The sequence below is a fragment of the Abramis brama genome, assembly GCF_963993115.1.
Source record: "Abramis brama genome assembly, chromosome: 23".
Taxonomy (NCBI): Eukaryota; Metazoa; Chordata; class Actinopteri; order Cypriniformes; family Leuciscidae; genus Abramis; species Abramis brama.
In genome coordinates, this window is record NC_139985.1 from 10633080 (window position 1) to 10654212 (window position 21133).

Sequence of the window (21133 nt, forward strand, 5' to 3'; positions counted from 1 at the left end):
AGAATACTTTAAGATCCTCTTACAGATAGAATAGATATAATTTGTCTACGTTAATGCTTCTATACTACATACCCTATCAAACTGATACTAAGTATATGCTCTAACTTGTTCATTATTCTGATTATAACATGGCTGAATAGTCTTGGTCTTATAAGTTGTGGAACTTTCTCTCCGACAACTCATGAGCGGTTGACTCGCTTAGACCTTTTAAATATATCTGGGTCATTCCGTGTCAAATCAACCAAATCTTCCAAACTCAATTTTTCTATTTTGTTAATAGACTTTTCTTCTTCTTTCTTTAAGAAAGACACATAAGTAGGAATGAAAGCCAAAATATAACACGTCATGAATGTATGACATGAGTAATCCACTATTTAGTAGAGGGAGGGAAAACATGACTTTAGAAAGATTCAAAGATTCAAATTCAACAATTTGAACATGGAGCCACATTGAGATGCCAATTTCTATGGGATTTAACCATAAAAGTGGGATTTAACCATAAAAGTTATTAAGAATCTAGAAGGATATTCAAGATATCTTTAATACCTTTTTGAGTTACAGGCACGCAAACTTTGGGAAAACAATATTTATGGAACTAACAGGAATGTTCTGTGCAATTGTGTTGATAGAAAAAAAGATACATTTCTAGTTTCAACATTATTTGTTCTTCAGATATTCCTCTTTAAAAGAAAAAAAAAGCATCAGCTGTATACAAAGTGATCCACATTTAGTTTTTTGACCACTGAAAATGTGTACAATTGACCAATTTACTCATGGAGCCACATTAAGATCCCTATATCTCTGGAAATTAACCATATTGGGCCTTCAAAATGAAGATACCAAAAGAAAAGTTTAACTACCAGAATCTAAAAGCATATTAAGATATTTTTAATACTTATTGAGTTAGAGGCAAGCAAACTTCAGGCAAAAAAACAAAAAGTGCTTTTATTTGTATTTTTTTTAATTTTTTAATTTTTACCATTTTTGAACTCATGACGTTGGCTATAATGCAACAAATATAGCTGAAGTCAACAGATTTTACTAATAGACCTATCAATCTCAGTGTAAAAATAGAATAATGATGCTGCCATCTTTCTAAAGTCATTTTTTACCCCCCTGTAATTTAGCTCCAAATCTCAGGTGAAAACTGTAATTTTGACCCACCTCTATAAAACAGTGGATTACTCAGTACATATACATCCATGACATTCATATTTGGGCTTTCTTCTTCATTTATGTATTCCTTTTGCCAGAAAAATTTTAGCCAGGGACCTCTGGATGAGTTGACAGGGAATGACCCAACTGTCTGGTTTTTTTTGTTTTTTTTTTGTGTATAAAAGTGTATAAAAATGTATTTGAATGGTTGTATATGGCAGACTGTGGCACACTCTTGTTCTCCCGGATCTTTACTCAGCTTTCAACGCTGTTTGCTTAAAAAAGGCTCTATATTATAAACATAGGCCTATAGTTTAGTTAACTATTTTATTTAAATGTTTTAATGACTACTTAGTGCAATTCAGTGTGTTACTGATTTGTTAAATCAACGGTGAGTGTTTTTAATCCAGCCGATGAGTATTAATAGTGTTTTTTAAAAAAGGAGTGATTTACTTCCATCATGAGAAGCTTCCAGCTTCAATCAAGATTTTGTATAAGCAGATCAACAGCCCCACCTGGTGGTTGGTCAAAACAGCAACTTCACTTTAAAAAAATGCTAATGTATGGGTTTTTACCAGGTTTTTACAGTCTATGGTTTTTTAGACATCAATGGAAATGCACGCCAACTACCTAACTGTTTCTTCTATTCTATTCTATTCTATTCTATTCTATTCTATTCTATTCTATTCTTACATGGTAGTAGCAAGCTTTCTGTCATATTTATAATAATTGTCGATACTAACTAATTATCTTATATTATAAATAATATGGTATATTACATATATATTTCTAACTATGGTAAACATTACATTTATATTATATTAAAACATAACATGTTTGTAATGGGGTTCAGAAGATTTAAATACATTTAACATGAAGGTGGATCGTGGTGTCAGTATTGCTTTGTTCTGATGTGACTCTTCCTTTAAGATTGCATTTTTTGCTTAATTTTCTCTCAATTTCAATACACCGCGATGCACCGGAAGTTGCAGTTGCTACTGAGGCTATGAGGCTAAAATGCAGAAGCAATCGTGCATTGAGTGCGATAAATAAACGTTTTCAATTTTACGTAAATATAAAAAAAATGCATGCTGTCTACGTAAAACACTGTATGTCTTAATATTTGACAAATGTTAAAAAATAAAATATAAATAAAAAAATCAGTAACTCCCTCACAGGGAGGTCACCGGCCCGTCAGTCCTCTACGCGTTCATCATCCGGGTCCTGGAGTTTCAGCATAGAGTCTGACGCTGACCGCGGGTGTTCTTCATCGCTATTAGCCGACTAGCCTTCAGCTTCCATTGAGGACACACTGAAGGTATGACAGAGCGTTTGTGTTTAAAAAATAGTCCTCTCTTGTTACCAAGGAACCCGTGACATTTTTATCGCGAGTATCTGTATTTTTCTTACGTCCGATAAACTTTACAAGAAGTTTCCATTGCTTACTACATTATTTAAGAGCGATGTGTAAATTAGCTCGCTGGCTAGTGTGTGAGGGACAGATATCCTAGCATGCTGTTTGAATAGAGCTGATATATTTCACATACGGTGCTCTGAAGAATTTTATTGTGTCGTGTATGTCAAAAATGCCGTGGAGTTTCTACTTGTACTGAGGATTGTTATATTCGGTGGATAACGTTGTATTAGCAAGGCTAGCCACTGGAGACCGCCATTTTTTTATGAATCAAGCGAGGGAAATTTGAGCAACCTACAAAGAGTTTGAGAGGACAAACTAAGAGACTAGAGCCCACCATTATAATAATAACAAAATTTATATAAGTGACTGTCTTCAAATTTTCTTAGTGTAAAATAAGGTGTTGGCAGAGCAGGAGAGTCTTTAATCTTAATACATGCGGAATGTGGAGCATGTTTTATCAGATATCTTTAGTTTAAGATATCTGGACTTGTTCAGCACAATTAGATTGTGTCAGTTACAAACAGACATGGTGCAAGACGCGAGTCAATTTGACAATTTATATTTTATAGGCCTAAGTAACTTATAGTATTCAGTATTCTTTTTTTTTGTCTTTTTTTTTTTCCTGAGTGGAGTTTAAAGGGTTTATGCACCCCAAAAAGACAATTTTCTTCAATTACTCACCCACCTCATGTCGTTTCAAACCTCTAAGACTTTAGTTCATCTTCAAAACACAATTAAAGATATTTTTTTGAAATCCATGACATTTCTGTCGCTCCATTGACAGTCCACACAACTAACACTGATAGTAAAACTAAGACAAGATCGCTTTATGTGATGAACATTTAATTTCGGCTTTTATTCACATATTCATCAACACAAACATCAGTAAAGGTAAATGGAAGCTCAAGCATGCTTGCGAGTGAACCAATGAGGTTTGTTCTCACACCTCAAGCAGTTTTGGTTGAGCTCCTGTTTATGTTCACTGATCAGTGTTTATATGTGAATAAAAGCCTAAATTCATCTGTTCAACATATAAAGAGATTGTGTCTCTTCAGAAAATTTGGACTAAACCGTTCTATTCATATGGATTAGTTTTATGATCTCTTTATGAACTTTATGCCAAGGTGGTAGTTGCGTAGCTGTCAATGAAAGGACAGAAATCTCAGATTTCCTCAAAATATCTTCATATGTGCTTTGAAGATGAACAAAAGTCTTACATGTTTGGAACGGCATGAGGGTGAGTAAATAACATAGACTGTAAAAAAAAATATGGACGACGCCCCTTCGCTCTCTTCCATTGGTGAGAACTGAAGCCGCCAGTGTCCCGATATGGCGCTGACATCTTGGAACTTGAGTCTGCGCAGTAGCGATCTCGGGACCAGACCTGCGCAGTAGTAAGCAGGAAGTAAAGCCGCGAAATCAACGCTCCGCCCTCACTCTCGCAGAATGCACTCTCCCTGAGTGCACTTTTTTAAAAATGTATTGCAGTACGACAAGAGGCTTGTTAAAATAAAGTAAATACAATCTCCTCAGTCCTCCGAAGATCCCCAAAAATATGTCCGTTGGTGCTTCAGTGACTACTTCGCTCAGAGAACCTGTCAATCACAGCTGTCAATCATGACGTTACACCACCGTTTTTATAGCATCACGTAACTAACTAAAAACCAACTTATTTTTGAAACAGACACTTGAACTTACATCAGCGTGATAAAAACGACAGCAAATGAAAGAAACCACCTTTGGAAAAAAGATATTTGAAGTGTAATTTAATTGTTTAGTTGGTCTTGCGTCCCGTTGAATAACACGGGGAGGCGGGGTTTATGACCTATACTAGGACCAGTCACCGGGGGGCGATCGAGACGATTTGGCTTCACTTTTCAGGGCTTGTGCGGCACGCTTGGTAAATAATGACAGACTTTTAATTTTTGGGTGAACTGTCCCTTGAATATGCAGCATGATTAGAAACATGCAGAACTGCCAGAATGTAATTTAGGCGTGTTGTCGAATGCCAAGTGGGCAAATGTAATGGTTTCACAGCCAGATCCTCTGAATAGTTCTTTTGCCACTGTCTTCTGCTTTTACAGAGCATGTGCAATAACCAACTGCTTAATGTCAAGTTGTCATTATATCAGTGTTTTGTTGTGCATTCATGAGACGGACTGCACCACAACTGAATCTGCAGCTCCATGGTGCAATATACACAATATTATATTGACGATAAATATCAATATTCTAACTTTCTATCAAGTGGTCCTCACTGACAGCACAGCATGCGACAAAAAAAATAAAAATACAGTTTGTGAACAAATCAGAATGAAAACATTGGCAGCCTTTGCAAAAACAACATTAAGGAACAGTTCATTATTGTCATGACAGTAATATTTTATTATACATTTCAGTGACTGTTCACATGTGCATGCTTATCATAGTTAATAACACAATTTATAAACTCAATGAATTGCTTTATGAAAAATTATTGATGCTTTTTGTAGAAACAGACTTAAGATAGTTCAGAAACACGAAATTGCGTTTAGAATGATGCGCACCTACAAGCTACCAACAAGATGGCTGAAAACAAGACAAGGCTTTGAGTGCTTTGCTTCCCTCTTGCTTGCCTGCTGTTACTGACATCATCTATCCCAGAGCCAAACTGGGCCCAAGTCCGAATGTGGCGGCATTTAATCTTGACTGAGATGTTAGTACGTAGCCAAGTCACACACAATGTCAACATGGCTTCCCGGTGCCGAGAGGGTGCCAGTGACTTTGCCAGCCCCTCCATTTTGCTGCATTACAGTTCGAGGGAGCATTTTGTAGTCCTACAGATGCCCGGTTGGGGGCTTTTTTTCATAATGCGTTCTTTCACAGTAACTTTAAATATTGTGCGATGAGAACAGCGACTATTTTGAGTTTTGAACAGTCGGTTTATTTTGTCAGCAGATTGATGAACCTTAATTCACTAATCTTTTTCCCATCCACAGAATGACTGTGTTTGGAAATCCTAACATGGCGGGCAAAAAGGACTTGGGACGACATCAGTTTAGTTATTTCTGCTACTATCCAGCTGCATCACTTCACTTCCAGGTGGAAAGAATGTGAAGAAGACATGTTCACCGTGGGATGAGGTAGTAGGTTGTATAGTTTTAGGGTCACACCCACACTGGGAGATAACTATACAGCCTACTGTCTTTCTCAAAGTGAAAACGGAGCTACCCACGGAGTTTCATCCTACATTTTCTGATGTTTAATATCAATGATAGCATTGTCACGGTATGTTTTGTTTTATTAATGTTTGAAATATAATTTATGTGTAATGGTAATAATTTTGATGCTTGTGCAGTGTGAGGTAGTAGATTGTATAGTTGTAGGGTAGTGATTTTATCCTGTGTAGAAGATAACTATACAATCTATTGCCTTCCCTGAGGGGCAGAAACACATCTAATTATGTCAGAAAATCTGATGCAGTGTTTTTTTTAATCAAACATTTTCCATGTCTCTAATGCAATAAAAGTATTTGCAAATTTACCAGTGTTTTTGTCATTGATTAAAACGGATATTTATGTAATGCCTACAAACTGAATATTTCCAGGTTAAGAGGGGAAGACACAATCCTTGATTAATAGAAAAAGTGTATGATATATAATAAGAGGTTGTTGTCGCCGCAGCAGCATCATACATTCATCCTGGAGATGGCGCTCTTGTATTGTCTATAAATATTGAACACATGGCTGAATCTACAGGATGAGAGATGCTGTATGTCCCGAATGATCAGCCCTGGGTTAACGGTGTCTTTAATTTGTAATCCAGCATGTGCTGGATATCTATTCTGTTGCCTATTATTATGCCACTATAGGCTTATATTCATTTGGTGTAAATTCACCAAATTTATGAATGCTTGAAGGACACAGGTAATTGCATTGTGGATAATTCTGGGATGAATGGTTGCTTAGCAACTAGTGATAGTTTAATCGTCGTTTGAGCTAGACTTACATCTGTCTCTTCATGGGGAATCTTTGGAAAATGTTCCAGTGGCAGATTATTTATGTGAAATAATGAACTGCGTAATAATGGGTCTGGTGGGGTTTTTTGTGCGTGCGTGTGTGTGTGTGCGCGCGCGTCATATTTGGACTTGGATTTTAAAAGTTTGTTGCTCAAACATCAACTTAAATCTAGTAATTGACAAGGAATATGAATTTTATGAATGTTAAACTGCAATAAAATCGACAATGACTTTTCTGAGTCATTCCACAAAATATGTGCCTTTTTTTTATTTGTCAGACAAACTCTTGTTATATTTATAAATTGCACTGGGCCTTCTCAAGTTAAACTTGTTTATATATGTTGGGATAGAGCCTTGCGTAACAGGGTCGACAGTTCATTTAGCCACTACTAGGAAGAACATTTAAGGCTGGATACAAATATCCAGTTTTCAATATCAAATCAGTTGTTTTTGTTTCCCATCAAAAATCATGTTAACAGGGTTGATTTTCAGATTGTGTCTATGTCTATAAGACAATTTGATAAAAGAGTTCAGTCTTAGTCATTTTTTTCTAATTTATTGATTTGTACTTTATTTTAAACTGGATTTGTTGATGTGGAAAGGTAAATTGAGCTTTTAATTGTTAAAGTCACTGCTTACACAAATGTTCAGTTATGAACATTCATTTAATCTAAATTTCAATTCCTTCTAACTTCGCTCCTATTGTTATTAATTGAATTGGAATGTGTTAACCTTTTATCAAAGAACATAAAGTTATTGCACTGTACAGGTCTTGGTTCACGTGGGGGTTTTTTTGGTGAAGGTGGATAGATGAACACATCTCTCACCTCGCAATTAAGGGCTTGAGGTGGGTGAGGGGGAAATCTAAAGTCGAACAAGTTTTCTTTTCTCATGGGAGGAGCAAACTGGTGCAGGAAAATAGATAAAAGCTCTGTTTAAGAAGCTGGAGTTACTGCGATATGATCTTCGCCAAGAAGCGCATAGAGAATATTCCTTTCTTAATCAGATTGGTCATTATGGTATTATAGCGCGATATATATATATAAATCCAAGTGACACATCTATCGCTTATTACTGGGCTGTCGTATCTCCAATCAGATTTTTTACCTCCATACGTACCGTAGCCTACTTCAATGCATACTTGTGTTGTTTGGTTGAACGCGCGTGATTGCGGTGTGTTTTGAAGTCATTATTCGCGTTATCAACCTGCTACTCGGCTTCAGGAGCACAAAGACTTATAAAAGGAATATCGGAAAGTTGAATTTCCTTCAGAACACACCCTGATAGATTTAACAGATAAACGATCTGCTGGAAAGGGTGCTGTGATTGTAAGATCGGGTAGTTGTCGGTTAGTTAATCGAGACGCGTAAAAGTGATTCAGAAGTCGTACATATGCAGAATAACGTTCATCTCCACGCGTCCCGAAGGATATCAGCTCAGGTGTTCACGTCAAGTTCTCTCGGAGTTTTGCATCCCTCTAAGGACTTGCTTCGCTTGTGATAAAACCTCTTGTTCACCGGTTAGGAGACTACTATCATTTCACAGTCTATTAACAAAGTACAGGCTGAACATGAGCAGGAAAACACGCCGCTGGATTTTTCACATGTTCCTCTGTTTGGGGATTATATATTTGAAGATTGGGTGAGTATGGTGAAATGGAATTTGTTTACCTTTTTTAACCTGTAAAGTATTTAGTATTGCAGAATTTTTGCAAAAATCCAATTTTCTATAGCCTACGTTCCTATATTGATGAGAATTTAATTATTGCTAGCACATTATCGGTTTACTGCCATTATGACGCTTGCATTTGATAAAGTTGTGTGAATATATATAGTTGTGTGATATATATATATATATATATATATATATATATATATATATATATATATATCAAAGAAACAAGAACAGTGGAACTTTTTTGTTAAATGTATCTGAAATATCTCAATGACGTTTATTGTCTGGATTTATTCAGTTACTTAAAAACAAATGCAATTCTTACAAAAATTAAAAAAAAAAAAAATTGAGGGGCTTAAAGTGGAAACCACCTATATTTTACATATTGATATTTGGAAAAACATTTGTCAAGTCAGTGTGGCCAAACGTTGACTGTTGTTGCCATGAGAGAAAAAAAAGTTAACACAGAGGACTCCTTTATAACATCCTCATTGTGTCAAGATCATTAAATAATGTTTTTTTTTATTCTTTTATTTTTTTATGAAATGATGTTTTGTTCATGTCCAATGGAGTAACCCTATAAAAACTTTAGTATTTTAGTACTTTTACTTGATTGATATACTACTCTGTTTTTGTAGAAAATGTATGAAACCAACAGGAGTAAAATTATGACATTTCTAAGAACTTGGCACTAAGATTTCTAGTTTTTATCATCTCGAACATACGTCATTGTCCCATGAAATTATATTTTTTATTTTCCCTGTAGAACAATATTTAAATATATAATGAGTAATACTACTCAATTAATAACATCCATATCATAGTTCAATTGTCTCCCAAAGCGCTTTAGTGCTCAGTTTTATTACCATCCATGTATACTGTGAATTATCCTTTAGTCATGGCCCATGATTCCAGAAAAAAATGTAAGTATTTAAAATTTTCTGTATAAATATAAACCCTTATTTCTAAATTTACAGGGGCTTTTCCTCCGTGGTTGCGTTGGGAGCAAGTATTATCTGTAACAAAATTCCTGGTTTGGCCCCTCGTCAAAGGACTATCTGTCAAAGCCGGCCTGACGCTATCATTGTCATTGGAGAAGGAGCGCAAATGGGAATCAATGAGTGTCAGTTTCAATTCAAAAATGGAAGGTGGAACTGCTCAGCCCTCGGGGAAAGAACTGTCTTTGGAAAAGAGTTGAAAGTGGGTATGTTACCAAATTATTACATTTATATTGTTTATAGTTTTAAACTAGCAGCCTCCTATTGCAGGCAAAAGAAAAGAGAGAGAAAAGCACAAAAGAATGTTGTTTGACCAAATCACTTTCTTTCAATCCCTCAAGAGTGTCAAAGCCCAAATAAAGCTTTTTTAGGCTAAACGTGTGGATGAAGAAACCTTTAGATTTTAGTTTTGCTGAAGGATTGACAGTCTGTGATATTTAATAGTGAAATCACAGGCCACTCTTATACACCTGCGAGAACACTCTAACTTTGTTTATTACTTCTTTATTACAAATTTTACATAGAGACTGGACAAATTTTGGAAATACTTGGGTCCTGGAATGACATTATATTGTGTCCTGTTTCCCTCACTTTGACATCTCATTTGAAATGGTTTGTCATTGGATGTCAGGTAGGTTTCAGCTGCATTCATGGAGCAAGTGCAAACGTGGCTGGATTTATAGCCCCTCTCAAAAGAATTCTTTTTCTAGTCGTCCTGTCTTATCTGTAGATTTTAATGATTTGGCAGTCAGGGTTTTCACTTTACCACGGGTATAAGTTACAGTGGTTGAATGGTAGGACCAAAAGAAAGTACAGTATTGTGAAGAAATTTAACAATATGTCACCTTAGAGAGACAAAGCAAAAGTAATTAAGCGAGTTTTTCACTCGGTGTAATGTTATCCATTTTCCCAAGGCAAACTTTGGCCTGTTAAGGGGTCCTTCAGTGCTATTGAGCCTACGACACTTTGATGAATGGTGACGTGAAGGACTTTGCTTTAGTTTCAGACCCTCTTTGGCTGCTAGCAAAGAGTTGTTTGCAGTATTGCGTGGTTTTTTTTTTTGCTGTGGAAGATCGGAAATAAACTCCAAGATAATATTTAATGAAATTTCTTCTTTCCTTTTTGCTGTGCGCTCTTAGGATCCCAGTCAGTGTTGCGATGGTGTGGTTGAGGCCCAGGGGAAAAGCTAAGATCTGTAGAGACTTGTATCTATCGCTGAAGGTGAAGCTGTATTTTATCCCTTTGCATCAAAGACAAGCGCCTCTAGAGAAAAAAAAAAAAGCACAGGTTTTCATCTCTTTCCATCTCGTTCTGGAGCTGCACACACTTGAATGGCAGCCTGGATTTGTTGTGGGTGCTGATTATATTATTTAATGCTGTCTGCTTGGACAGCTGCTTTAGGTCTTGTGTTGTGTGCCCTCTCATCTAAGCGCTGCAGAGCTGACGCTGACCTAGAGTGACAAACCGTGGTCTCCATTTCTAAAACAGTCCAACTGCTTTATTTACCCAGACTCTTTTTGTCTATGGTCAGTATAGGGAGGATTAAATATAATGGACAACCGTTCAAACATGATTGGTTTCAGTGGGTGTATGACTAGTCATGCTTATAGTAGTAGAAGGTAGGAGATGAAAAGAAGTAGTTAATCCTGTGGGGAGGGGCTTGCGTACTCAAAAAAACCAAAAAAAAAGTTGTTGAGTAATGTGCAATAATTTTCAGGGCCTGGTACCAAGGTCCACATTTGGCACACACGGCCATAGATTCCTCTTTTAGGTGCACATTTTGCCTTCTCCAGTACCCGTGGACCCATTCACCTTTTTATCGTATATATGAATGAAGTTGCGATTGAAATATAGCTTGCTGGAAATCAGCAGTTGGACAGATATGCGAAAGGCGTATCATCTTTTTGCTTGTGTTACTTTATGTTGCTTGAGCGCAAACCTCCTAAATCTTCTCTGACTTAACCACCCTCTGGTATGCTCAAAAATAGTTTTCCTCCAACAGCATTAATGCCTCAAGTCCAGACAAGTACATTGTATGAGGTTTATAAATTAACCTCTTGCATTTACAGTTCTGGCAAGAGACGTCTCACACAGAATCATGCAATGCCACTGCTTCAGATTTCTCTCGAAAATGAATGACACTCATGTCATAACACACATGTTTTATGGGTGTCTTATCAGCTGTGTTTGTGTTCAGAATATCTGGTTTTGAGTAAACATAGCTGGAGTGATATACAAAGACAAGGAGCATTCTACTCTGTAGCATTGATGAGAATTGGAAGATTTCGCGTCAATACATTTGCGTCTTCATTTTCCTTTCCCCTCGTCAGGATACATCCCTTCTCCCCTGGCGACAAGCCCAAACAACTCATAAAAATCTCCACATAATTGATGCCCCAAACTGGCCTTTGTTAAATTGCATGGGCAGAGTTCCAAGATGTTTATCATCAGCAGGTCAACACATACCAATGTTAGTGAGTTTCAGGAAACCACTGAAGTTTCTTGATTGCTTGAAGGTGAAAATTCCTGAATTGCTGAGCCGGTCTGTTAACAGTCTGACATATATATATATATATATATATATATATATATATATATATATATATATATATATATTTCACTTCTTGCCATGAAATTATTAAAAGATAGCAAATATATTAATTGCAATAACTCAGGCCTAAAGAGGTTAACGTTTTAAGTGTTTATTTGGTTCCAGGTGTGTAAATGATTCTTAGGACAGTCAATATATGATGACTCATTAATCCAGAAAAGGATATTTACATTTCCGGGAATGTTAACATAACTGAGCAACAGTGAATGCATCTTTAAAGAAAAAAAATCCAATGTAGCTAGGACTCTTATTTTAACTTTTATCCTAAGCAACTCACATAGCTTTCTATTGTATTCCAGTGCTTTGTTGGCGGCGTTAAAACAGTGACAAAGAAAATATAAGAAGAAAAAGAAGAAAAAGGAATAGTGAAAGTGTCCATTTGTAAAACTGCAATTTGGTTAATAGTTCACCTAAAAGTTCCTTGATGTCACCTTATAAAAAAAGTCCCTGAAATAACTGTTTGCTGGATTTTCAGACCTATCTTTGTCCTTATAAATGAAATACACTGTTAACCTGGAAGTGCCCTGTTTAACAGTGGCAATCAATTATAGCAGTGCTCTGGCCAGGGAGGCACTGCATGCCTGAGGAGTTCATCTCCACAGGGTGGATCCCTCGTTCTGACGGAAGCTGGGACAGTGGCCAGACTAGAGTCTAAACACATACCCTCTATCTCTACCATTCTATTGTCTCTGAAATAAACCCTTGTCCTTTGTGCTTATTAAAGAGATGGACTGTTCCTTCCTTTGCTCATCTGTGTGCAAACAGTTATTTGTCTTTCTGTTTCCTCTCTATGACAACTGAAGGACAATTATTTGTGTGTTGAGTAATCACAGGTATGTGATCCGTGTTTGTTTTGCCTATGGTGGGCTCTAGATCATTTTTTATAGGCCTACCACACTTTTCTCAGTAAGCCCCCACGCCATCTTCCCGAGGCCATACTGTTAATCAGTGTGAAGTGTGCATGATAAATGAACTAAACTTGACTCGACTAACACATTTTATTATTGCTTTGAGTGTCAAGATATGTCAGGTATGTAGGGGGGTTTAAAACTGCCTATAACTGGATCTTGTTGTCAGAAATACTGACATAGAATGTTCTTTTGGTTCCAGGCAGTAAGGAGGCAGCCTTCACCTACGCCATCATCGCTGCCGGGGTCGCCCATGCCATCACGGCGGCCTGCACGCAGGGTACGCTGAGCGGCTGTGGCTGTGACAAGGAGAAGCAGGGCTTCTACAACCAGGAGGAAGGCTGGAAGTGGGGAGGATGCTCGGCTGATATTCGCTACGGTCTAAGCTTCTCAAAGGTGTTCGTAGACGCCCGGGAGATCAAGCAGAACGCCAGGACACTCATGAACCTCCATAACAATGAAGTGGGACGTAAGGTATGTGGCACACTCTATAAGACATGCATAAAAACATTACTAGGTTGTTTAGTTTACATTCTTTTAAGTTCTGCTAGGCTGTGTTACTTGAATTTTCTCTGATTTGGAGCGGGTAGTAGATTAGTAATAGTAAGGAGTAGCAATGCAACTTTGGTTTTGGCACGCACATGACCAGCAATTTGTGATTATGGCAACACTGTAATTTTGCCTTCTAAGGGATTTTTGCCTTCAGAAATCATTAAGGAGATGTAATTCACTAGATAGTGGGCTAAGGTTAAGCTGGTAAGACATTCAAGAACCTGTTGGATTTTACAATCACAGAAGTAAAAAAGATTTGGTGTGTAATTGAAGAAAAAACATCTAAACGCATACCCAGAATCCCCAGGCAGTTTGACTGACCTTCATAAGCTTTTCATCATTCAGTGCTAATCTGTAGAGTGTGATTTTTCAGCACTCTGGACAGAGCTTCTTTTGGGGCTTTAAACCCCTAAGCCTGACCAGTAACCTTTTGTAATGTTTTATCATAAAAATATGTTCTGCCGCCTGGTGCCTCACATGCACCAAGACTCTCTTTATTGTAAGTACATTCAGTCTTGTGCTTGTCAATTCACAAATTCCTTGTGAGCTCACAGTTTTCTACTTTTCATTGAGCAGTTCTCAATGAAAGGAGGGTTGTGGCATCAACTTGCCACACCCATTATTTTAATTGGTTAATGGATTGCTATACAGTGCCTCAGTGAAAATGAAAGGGGTGTGGCCTCTCTTAAAATCATGGATCTCTCCTTTGTAAACTTTTCCGGAGACTTACTGTTTATATGAATGAGCATGAACACACTAAGCCTGATATGCATTCTAGATTGCAGACAATTGCCAAAAGGACTCCAAAAAGTCTAAGACAGAGAGAGAGAGAGAGGGAGAGAGAGAGAGAGAGAGAGAGAGAGAGATAATATTAAAAAGCAAGGTAAAGCCTATCCCACCCAGCAAAAGTGAAAAAGAGTGAAAGGAAGAGAAAGAGAGGAAGAGAAAATACACATTAACAGACCACACCAAAGATTATGCCGCCTCGAACAGGCAATCCACTGATGCCAATCAGACCTCTTGGATATCTTTCATATCAAAACAGGCACTCTGCTTCACTGAGTTCTGCTTACGTTTGCCCATTCATTCATCTATTCTGAGCCAACCTATGTTTTTCTATGCGTTTTTTTTTTTCTTCTTCTTTTTCTGCACTGCTAGGGTATGTGAAATGCATTAATGTTTAGCATTTGTTCACCTGAAAAATAAATACAGGTCAGAAAAAGATCTCAGCCTCCATCGGTTACACTGCTGCTCAAAATGTTTTGTTTTTACCTGTGGGGTTTGACGTGTGTAGGTATAACAAGGGGAAGCACACAGTCACCTGAAACCTGACTCCTGAGCTTTATCTGTGTACACTACACACAGCCTGATTGTTGTAGGAACTCTGCGATCATCGTTCAGTCAGTGTTTATATCATATCCTGTGCAGATTCCGCTCTATTGCTTATACAAGACAAGAGACTCCTACAGACAACCTCTGATAGTTTGCCCCTTGCAACAATTTGTGGCGTGTGTTGTGTACACAAATGAAACGGCTTCCTACAAGTAGTCAGAGAGCCTGTGAACACAAGCTGTGCTTTGCAGGCCTTCTCGACAGAACGAGAGGAATTAGGATGTCTAGCACTGCAAGTTTAACAATCCTTGCATTCTTCAAATCGGAATGTTAAAAAAAAACCTTTGTCTCAACCTGTTCCCAGAAATGTGCTTTAAAAGACCCAACTGTATGCCACGGAGGGTTATTTCACTAATCCCTACTGTATCGTTAGTCTATACAGTTTGCTGGAATATGCCTTATAGTAGATGATGTGGATATATGCAAAGTGTTTAAACCATGGTTTATGACCAAAACTACCACATACTTTTTCGTAAATAAGATCTTTTCCTTCCTCATACATTCTCCGCTTAGCATCAGTAATTCTATCTTTTGTAACGGATGATTGCACACTTCAAATTTGTCACCAGTCAGACTAACTAAATCAACAATGAGTCATCAAACAGTCTACTTTCATAATTACCTTAGCCTAAGATTCCTAAAAGGAACCTAGGTGCCCAAGTAATCCCAAAGGTATTGACTTGTTTATTTTTCCTCCCACCTTAGATCTTGGAAAAGAACATGCGTTTAGAGTGTAAATGTCATGGTGTATCTGGATCCTGCACCACCAAGACTTGCTGGACCACTCTCCCAAAGTTCCGGCAGCTGGGTTACATTCTCAAGGAGAAGTATAACCATGCCGTGCATGTGGAACCGGTCCGAGCCAGTCGGAACAAGAGACCTACCTTTCTGAAGGTTAAAAAGCCTTACTCGTACCGGAAGCCCATGGACACGGATTTGGTGTACATTGAGAAGTCGCCCAACTATTGTGAGGCAGATCCTGTGACAGGTAGCATGGGAACCCAGGGCAGGATCTGCAACAAGACTGCGCAGCAAGCCAATGGCTGCGACCTAATGTGCTGTGGCCGGGGATATAACACACACCAGTACTCACGTGTGTGGCAGTGCAACTGCAAGTTTCTTTGGTGTTGCTACGTCAAGTGCAACACCTGCAGTGAACGGACAGAAGTGTACACGTGCAAGTGAAATATTTATTGCTGGGGTATTGATACACGCCTGTGATTTATGTGGTAGAGGGTGTGCAAGTGTTGCAACAGGATGACCACTGCTGTGGATTCCAGGTATTGAGAGGAAAGAGCCATTTGCACTGGAAAACGTGGGTCTGTTGGAGTCTAGACGGAGTAATTGGATGCAATGTTGGCAGCTTTGCTCCACATCTCTGCTGAAGGCTTCGGTGTTGGTACCAGTAGACACCTTTCTGTTCCAGTACTGAGCAACGGAGCGAAGTAGCCGGCAAAGGCTTGATCTGTGGACCATGAGAAAGATGTGGGGTGTGATTGAGGGCGTTCTGCTCCGTAGATAGTACGGAAGGGATTTTTGAGGAGCTTTTTGTCCTGAGGGATTGACGTTACAAATCTTACAACATACAAAACTGTACATGGACACAACGATGATATTTAACTTTTAATTTAGAGAAAATGGCTAATGTTAATTTATTTAATAAGGAAACTACTGATTTTTCTCATTGTGTTTACTAGCTTAGATTTAGCTCTTCTCCTGTTTTGATATTGTGTTTTGCATGGAAATAAACTGACCAACTTTTACACTGTACATCATGTGGTTTAGCTTAGGGATGAAACAACGACAATGCACGATGCAAAAACAAGTGCGCTGCACTCAAGGTGCAATTACTAGTCTCTGAAAGGGGAGACCATACTGTCTTTAATGTATCATTGTGAGTCTTTGTGCTTCCATTTCCCCCACTCCTTCAGTGTCAACCCTTGCACATATATTCCTATGTACAAATACACACTGGAATTGTGCATCATGTTTAAAGGCTCATTCCTTCCAAAGCGAATAAACATAGTGTCATTCTTTTTTAACAATGGTCCACAAGAACATTTGTGCTCTAAATGGCTTCAAATTGGAATAGTCCAAGCAAAATAAGCGTATTTACATGGGAACTAAATTCTACCCACTTACACTTAAACTTTATGACCTCAATTGACACAAAGCTTTATGCTAATGAGGCCACAAGCTCCCCTCGCTTTTGGCTAATATTTGCTCTGTTGGCAGAGAAAGAGATTCCGTACTTAATTCACTTTGGAATGGAACAGCCTCAATACAGATGCCCCACCTGCTACTGATGTGGAATGTTGAGATCAGATAACCAATTCTATTAATGTTATATATTATAGGTAATATAACACTTTTTGCTGCTAGTTTTGTTCTGTTCTGCAACGGTAGTTAATACTAGTAGTATTTTGTGTGTTGTGAGCAAATGTGGTTGTTCAGACAGATTGTCCCTGTGTTGACATATATTTTGTAAGAGATTATTTTTATATGAGTATTTTATTTATTTTTGTGTAAAGGAAAAACCCACTACCAATGTCCTTTAGATGGACAGAAATTAGAGCGATAAGCTAGAAACAATGTGATTGTGATTGTGTCATGGTACCAGCTTGAGCTTGATAAGTTTATGTAAACTACATCTCAATGAAGTATCACTCATAGTGGTGTAGTTAACCAAGTACGTACGTAATGATGAAATTATTGCATATTACAAGACGATCATACTGGTGTTCAAACATTCGAGTAGCATTTTCATGACAAAGGTCCTGGATGTGGGATCAGTAAGGGAAACTAGTGAAATAACCCTGGGACAAAACTCTGGTACTGAGAAAAATTCATAACCAAGGGTTTTTACCAAAGAACATCTGAATTTGAGCATGGCGCTTTGTCAAGAGTCTAAAAACAGGACGGACGGCATTGATGCAGTTATTTTCGCAAAATCAGTGATTTCAACAGATGTTTTGCCAAATTGATTGTACTTCATGATTGTGTCATCATAAATTGTTGTGCATTATGTTTTGAACAGTGTTAATAAATGTTTCCTTGGCTTGCACCAGTTATTTTACTTTATTTCCCAAGAGGGTCACAACATTTCCAAGGCATATTTTTAATTTATTTTATGGGGTAAACATAAATAGCCAAATCAGTTTTTATAAACCTGACTTGAACTAAATGACCTTCTATTTTGAATCATCAGAATGCCCATACCATTGTTCAGCCTTGCGTCTTACCGAAACAGAGTCATCACTAGCTTGACAGTCCCTCAAATTAGTAAACTGGTAACAAGTGGCAAAACGTCCATTGCTGTTAAGTTATGGTTGACTACTGGTTTTGACAATTTTTGCTACATGGATGACCGCAGGGCAGGGAGGAAGCTAACGAAAGTACTTGCATGTTAATGGTAGGGCTGGTGTAGGGCTTTAATTGATGAGTAGCAGTGAGGAGGGTGTCTCAGCAATGGGCAGATAGAGAGAGAGAAGGGGTGGGGGAGAGGGGTGATGGATTACTCTGACATCTGCTTCATTCACTTCCCAGCGCCATCACCACAACAACACCATTGTGGCCCCCAAAAATGCTGTCCAGTCTCCCTGAGAAGCAGGCCTGCCCATTAGCGAAATGTTAACTATGCAAAATCCAGCTAACTTTTGGATGCTATTTATTTTGTTCCCTCTAAAGGCGAAAGGGGTGGCAAAAAAGAGAGGCTTTGCCATTGTGAAGGATGATGTCAAGAGGAATTTCGATCCAAAAGTTAGAAAAGATCTTAGCATCACCCCTTGAATAATCACCACAAAACGCTCCTTTGAGAATCGGATGAAAACTCATCAATAGGCAGCAGTGTGAAAGGGCAGCTGGCCAAACAGCCTTGGTTAAAGTAACATCGACACCCAGTCACCATGAGCTGAATCACAATATTGTGTGGTTTTGAAAAACCTTTTGGATGTTACTCTCTTTTGGCTCAGGCTCCTGATTCTTTTCCACATTCTGAATGGCATGACGTTGGAGAGCTTAACACTTGTAGATGGAGGAGACAAGAAGTGTTAGAAGAACAATTAAGGGGAGACAAATTCCTCATCTAGTAGTCTCCGTTCATTACGCCTTCACAATGAAGCCATTTAGTTAACAGAAACTCTCTGTGAAAGTTCTCGTCTCAGAGTTGCGTTTCTTTGTCATCATGCCAATGTGTGTCTCCCCCCATTATGTTATCATGGCTGCTTAATTTCAGATGCGCAGGGATCAAAATATTACCTTCCAGCATCACTTCTATGTAATGCAGTTGAGCGTGTTAGCCACCTGTATGGGTGCATTGCAAGAAAGTGTAAGTTAACTTAAACCGCCAGCCAGGTGTTCGGCATGATGGCAGAACATTGCCTATGCACCTCACCCTCATTCTGACTTCTGTTCTTGAGTTTAATATCATGCTGTCTGCCAGCAACTGTTAATGCCAAAAGGCTATCATTGAAAGGCTAATTAAGATTCCCGCAATGTTTTCCTATAAACTGCGCTGTTTCACTGCCAAACCATTCATCGTTTAACGTCAACGCCTGTCTAGCAGTGTGACGGTTGTGAACCGAGTCTTCCCCAGCTAACATACACTTTACGGGCCACTGTGGGCGCACCTGTGCGCACCTGGAATTCAACAGAAGCCTTTGATTTATAGCTGCCAGCTCGTGAAGCTACTGCTGGAGCTTTGCCGGGACTAGGCCGCAGAAGACTGGCAGTGTCCTCGAGAAATGTCATGGTCTGGTAACTAATCAACTTCAAATGTCATGATTGTGCCATCTAATCACTTTTAGGATAAGTGGGAAACATTGATGACTTCATTGAGGTCACTAATTAACTTTTGGGTGAGATGAGCTGTTAATTCAGTGTAGATAATGAAGTAGGTGTGTGTCGGTCCTTTACCTAAATAAATGACTGCACACTTTTCACAAGATGGGACAAGTCTGAGAACTGTCATTACTCCCCCTAATCTATTAAAATACTTAAGTCATGTATAGAGCAATAACGTTTTTTAATTAAATTGTTACAGCACAAGCATACATGCAGCACAGCAGGTATTGTTGTGGATGAACGTTCAAAGAACTTATGACTTTAATTTCACACCTCGGATATTAAACATAAAGACAACAAACAATGTTAATTGTTCTCAGATGGCACAGAGAGAGAGACACTTAATGTTCCACTGATACACTTGTAATTTGCCAGTGGCGTCCCTTCATTTATGATTGCTTGAGTGCCAAGAGTTCAACCCTGTAGCGCATACAAACACCTGTGTAAGTGCATGGAGTAAACTAAATGAAATTGTTGATGGATTAATTCATTCAAAAAAGAAAATTTTTAATACTCTGCTTCTTATGGAGCCCCTAAAGGGACGTGGTGGTGGAAAAAAATGTAAGATGGGAGATTTTTTTTTTTTAAATCTTTTGCGTTCCCTCGCAAAACTTTTGCGTTCCCCTGAGAAACTTTGCGTTCCTTCGCAAAACTTTTGCGTTCCCTCGCAAAGATATTTGCGTGCCGTTCCCACGCAAAACCTGTTTTGAGCTCGGACAGACACTTCCTGTTTAATGTCCCGCTGGCAGTGTTTCAGAGCTCCGTACGTTAATGGAGCGTTTCATAGTGTTTGAACTTGGACTCAAATATAAAGAAATGCGGTCAGTGCTTAACTCAAGGAGTTCAGTGAAGTTGGGCTATTCGAACTTCCCGGATCAATATTCTTGAGCTAAACGTTGTTAAAACACAAACGACACCTTTACAATCACTCACAGTAACCTAGACAACGAGCTACAACCCAATTATTTAATATTTTTTTCTAAAAAGGGTGAAGTGATTTTATTTCATAATAAATAATCATAAAAATTATGTAGTTTTTTTTAAATCAAACTAAGTAATGTAGTATAACCATCAGGAGAACAGTGATGTGTGAACTGAATTTGGTGACAGTCACAGTGAAGCTATTGAATATGTTTAATAATATAAAATGTGCAGAAGGGTTTTGGGATTTGCACTTTGCAGACGGCCCCTTATTTGGACTTGTCTCTCATTCGTCTGGTTAGAGACAAATTTATATTATAAAGCTTGTTTTGAGGAGAATTGGGTTGTAACAAGAATTGGGGAATTGGGTTTGTGTTTTAACAATGTTTAGCTCAAGAATATTGATCCGGGAAGTTCGAATAGCCTGTGAATATATTGCCAACTTCTGACCGCATTTCTTTAAATTTGAGTCCAAGTTCAAACACTATGAAACGCTCCATTAACGTAGCCTACGGAGGTTTTGCGTGGGAACGCAAATATCTTTGCGAGGGAACGCAAAAGTTTTGTGTGGGAACGCAAATAACTTTTCGAGGGAACGCAAAAGTTTTGCGTGGGAACGCAAATAACTTTGTGAGGGAACGCAAAAGTTTTGCGAGGGAACGCAAA

General features: G+C 38.3%; 1 protein-coding gene across 1 annotated transcript; it reads left to right on the top strand.

Moving 5' to 3' along the window:
* Nucleotides 1-7520: 7520 nt before the first annotated feature.
* Nucleotides 7521-17768, top strand: wnt7aa (wingless-type MMTV integration site family, member 7Aa). Its single transcript, XM_084101345.1, has 4 exons — nt 7521-8210; nt 9221-9447; nt 12963-13234; nt 15410-17768. Exons 1-4 carry the CDS (start codon nt 8140-8142, stop codon nt 15887-15889), a joined length of 1050 nt encoding a protein of 349 aa, XP_083957471.1. The 5' UTR covers nt 7521-8139; the 3' UTR covers nt 15890-17768.
* Nucleotides 17769-21133: the final 3365 nt, after the last annotated feature.

Coding starts and splice junctions, on each gene's coding strand:
- wnt7aa (XM_084101345.1), top strand. CDS start 8,140: ATGAGCAGGAAAACACGCCGCTGGATTTTTCACATGTTCCTCTGTTTG. Junction 9,448..12,962: donor TGGAAAAGAGTTGAAAGTGG/GTATGTTACCAA, acceptor TTTTGGTTCCAG/GCAGTAAGGAGGCAGCCTTC. Junction 13,235..15,409: donor ACAATGAAGTGGGACGTAAG/GTATGTGGCACA, acceptor CTCCCACCTTAG/ATCTTGGAAAAGAACATGCG.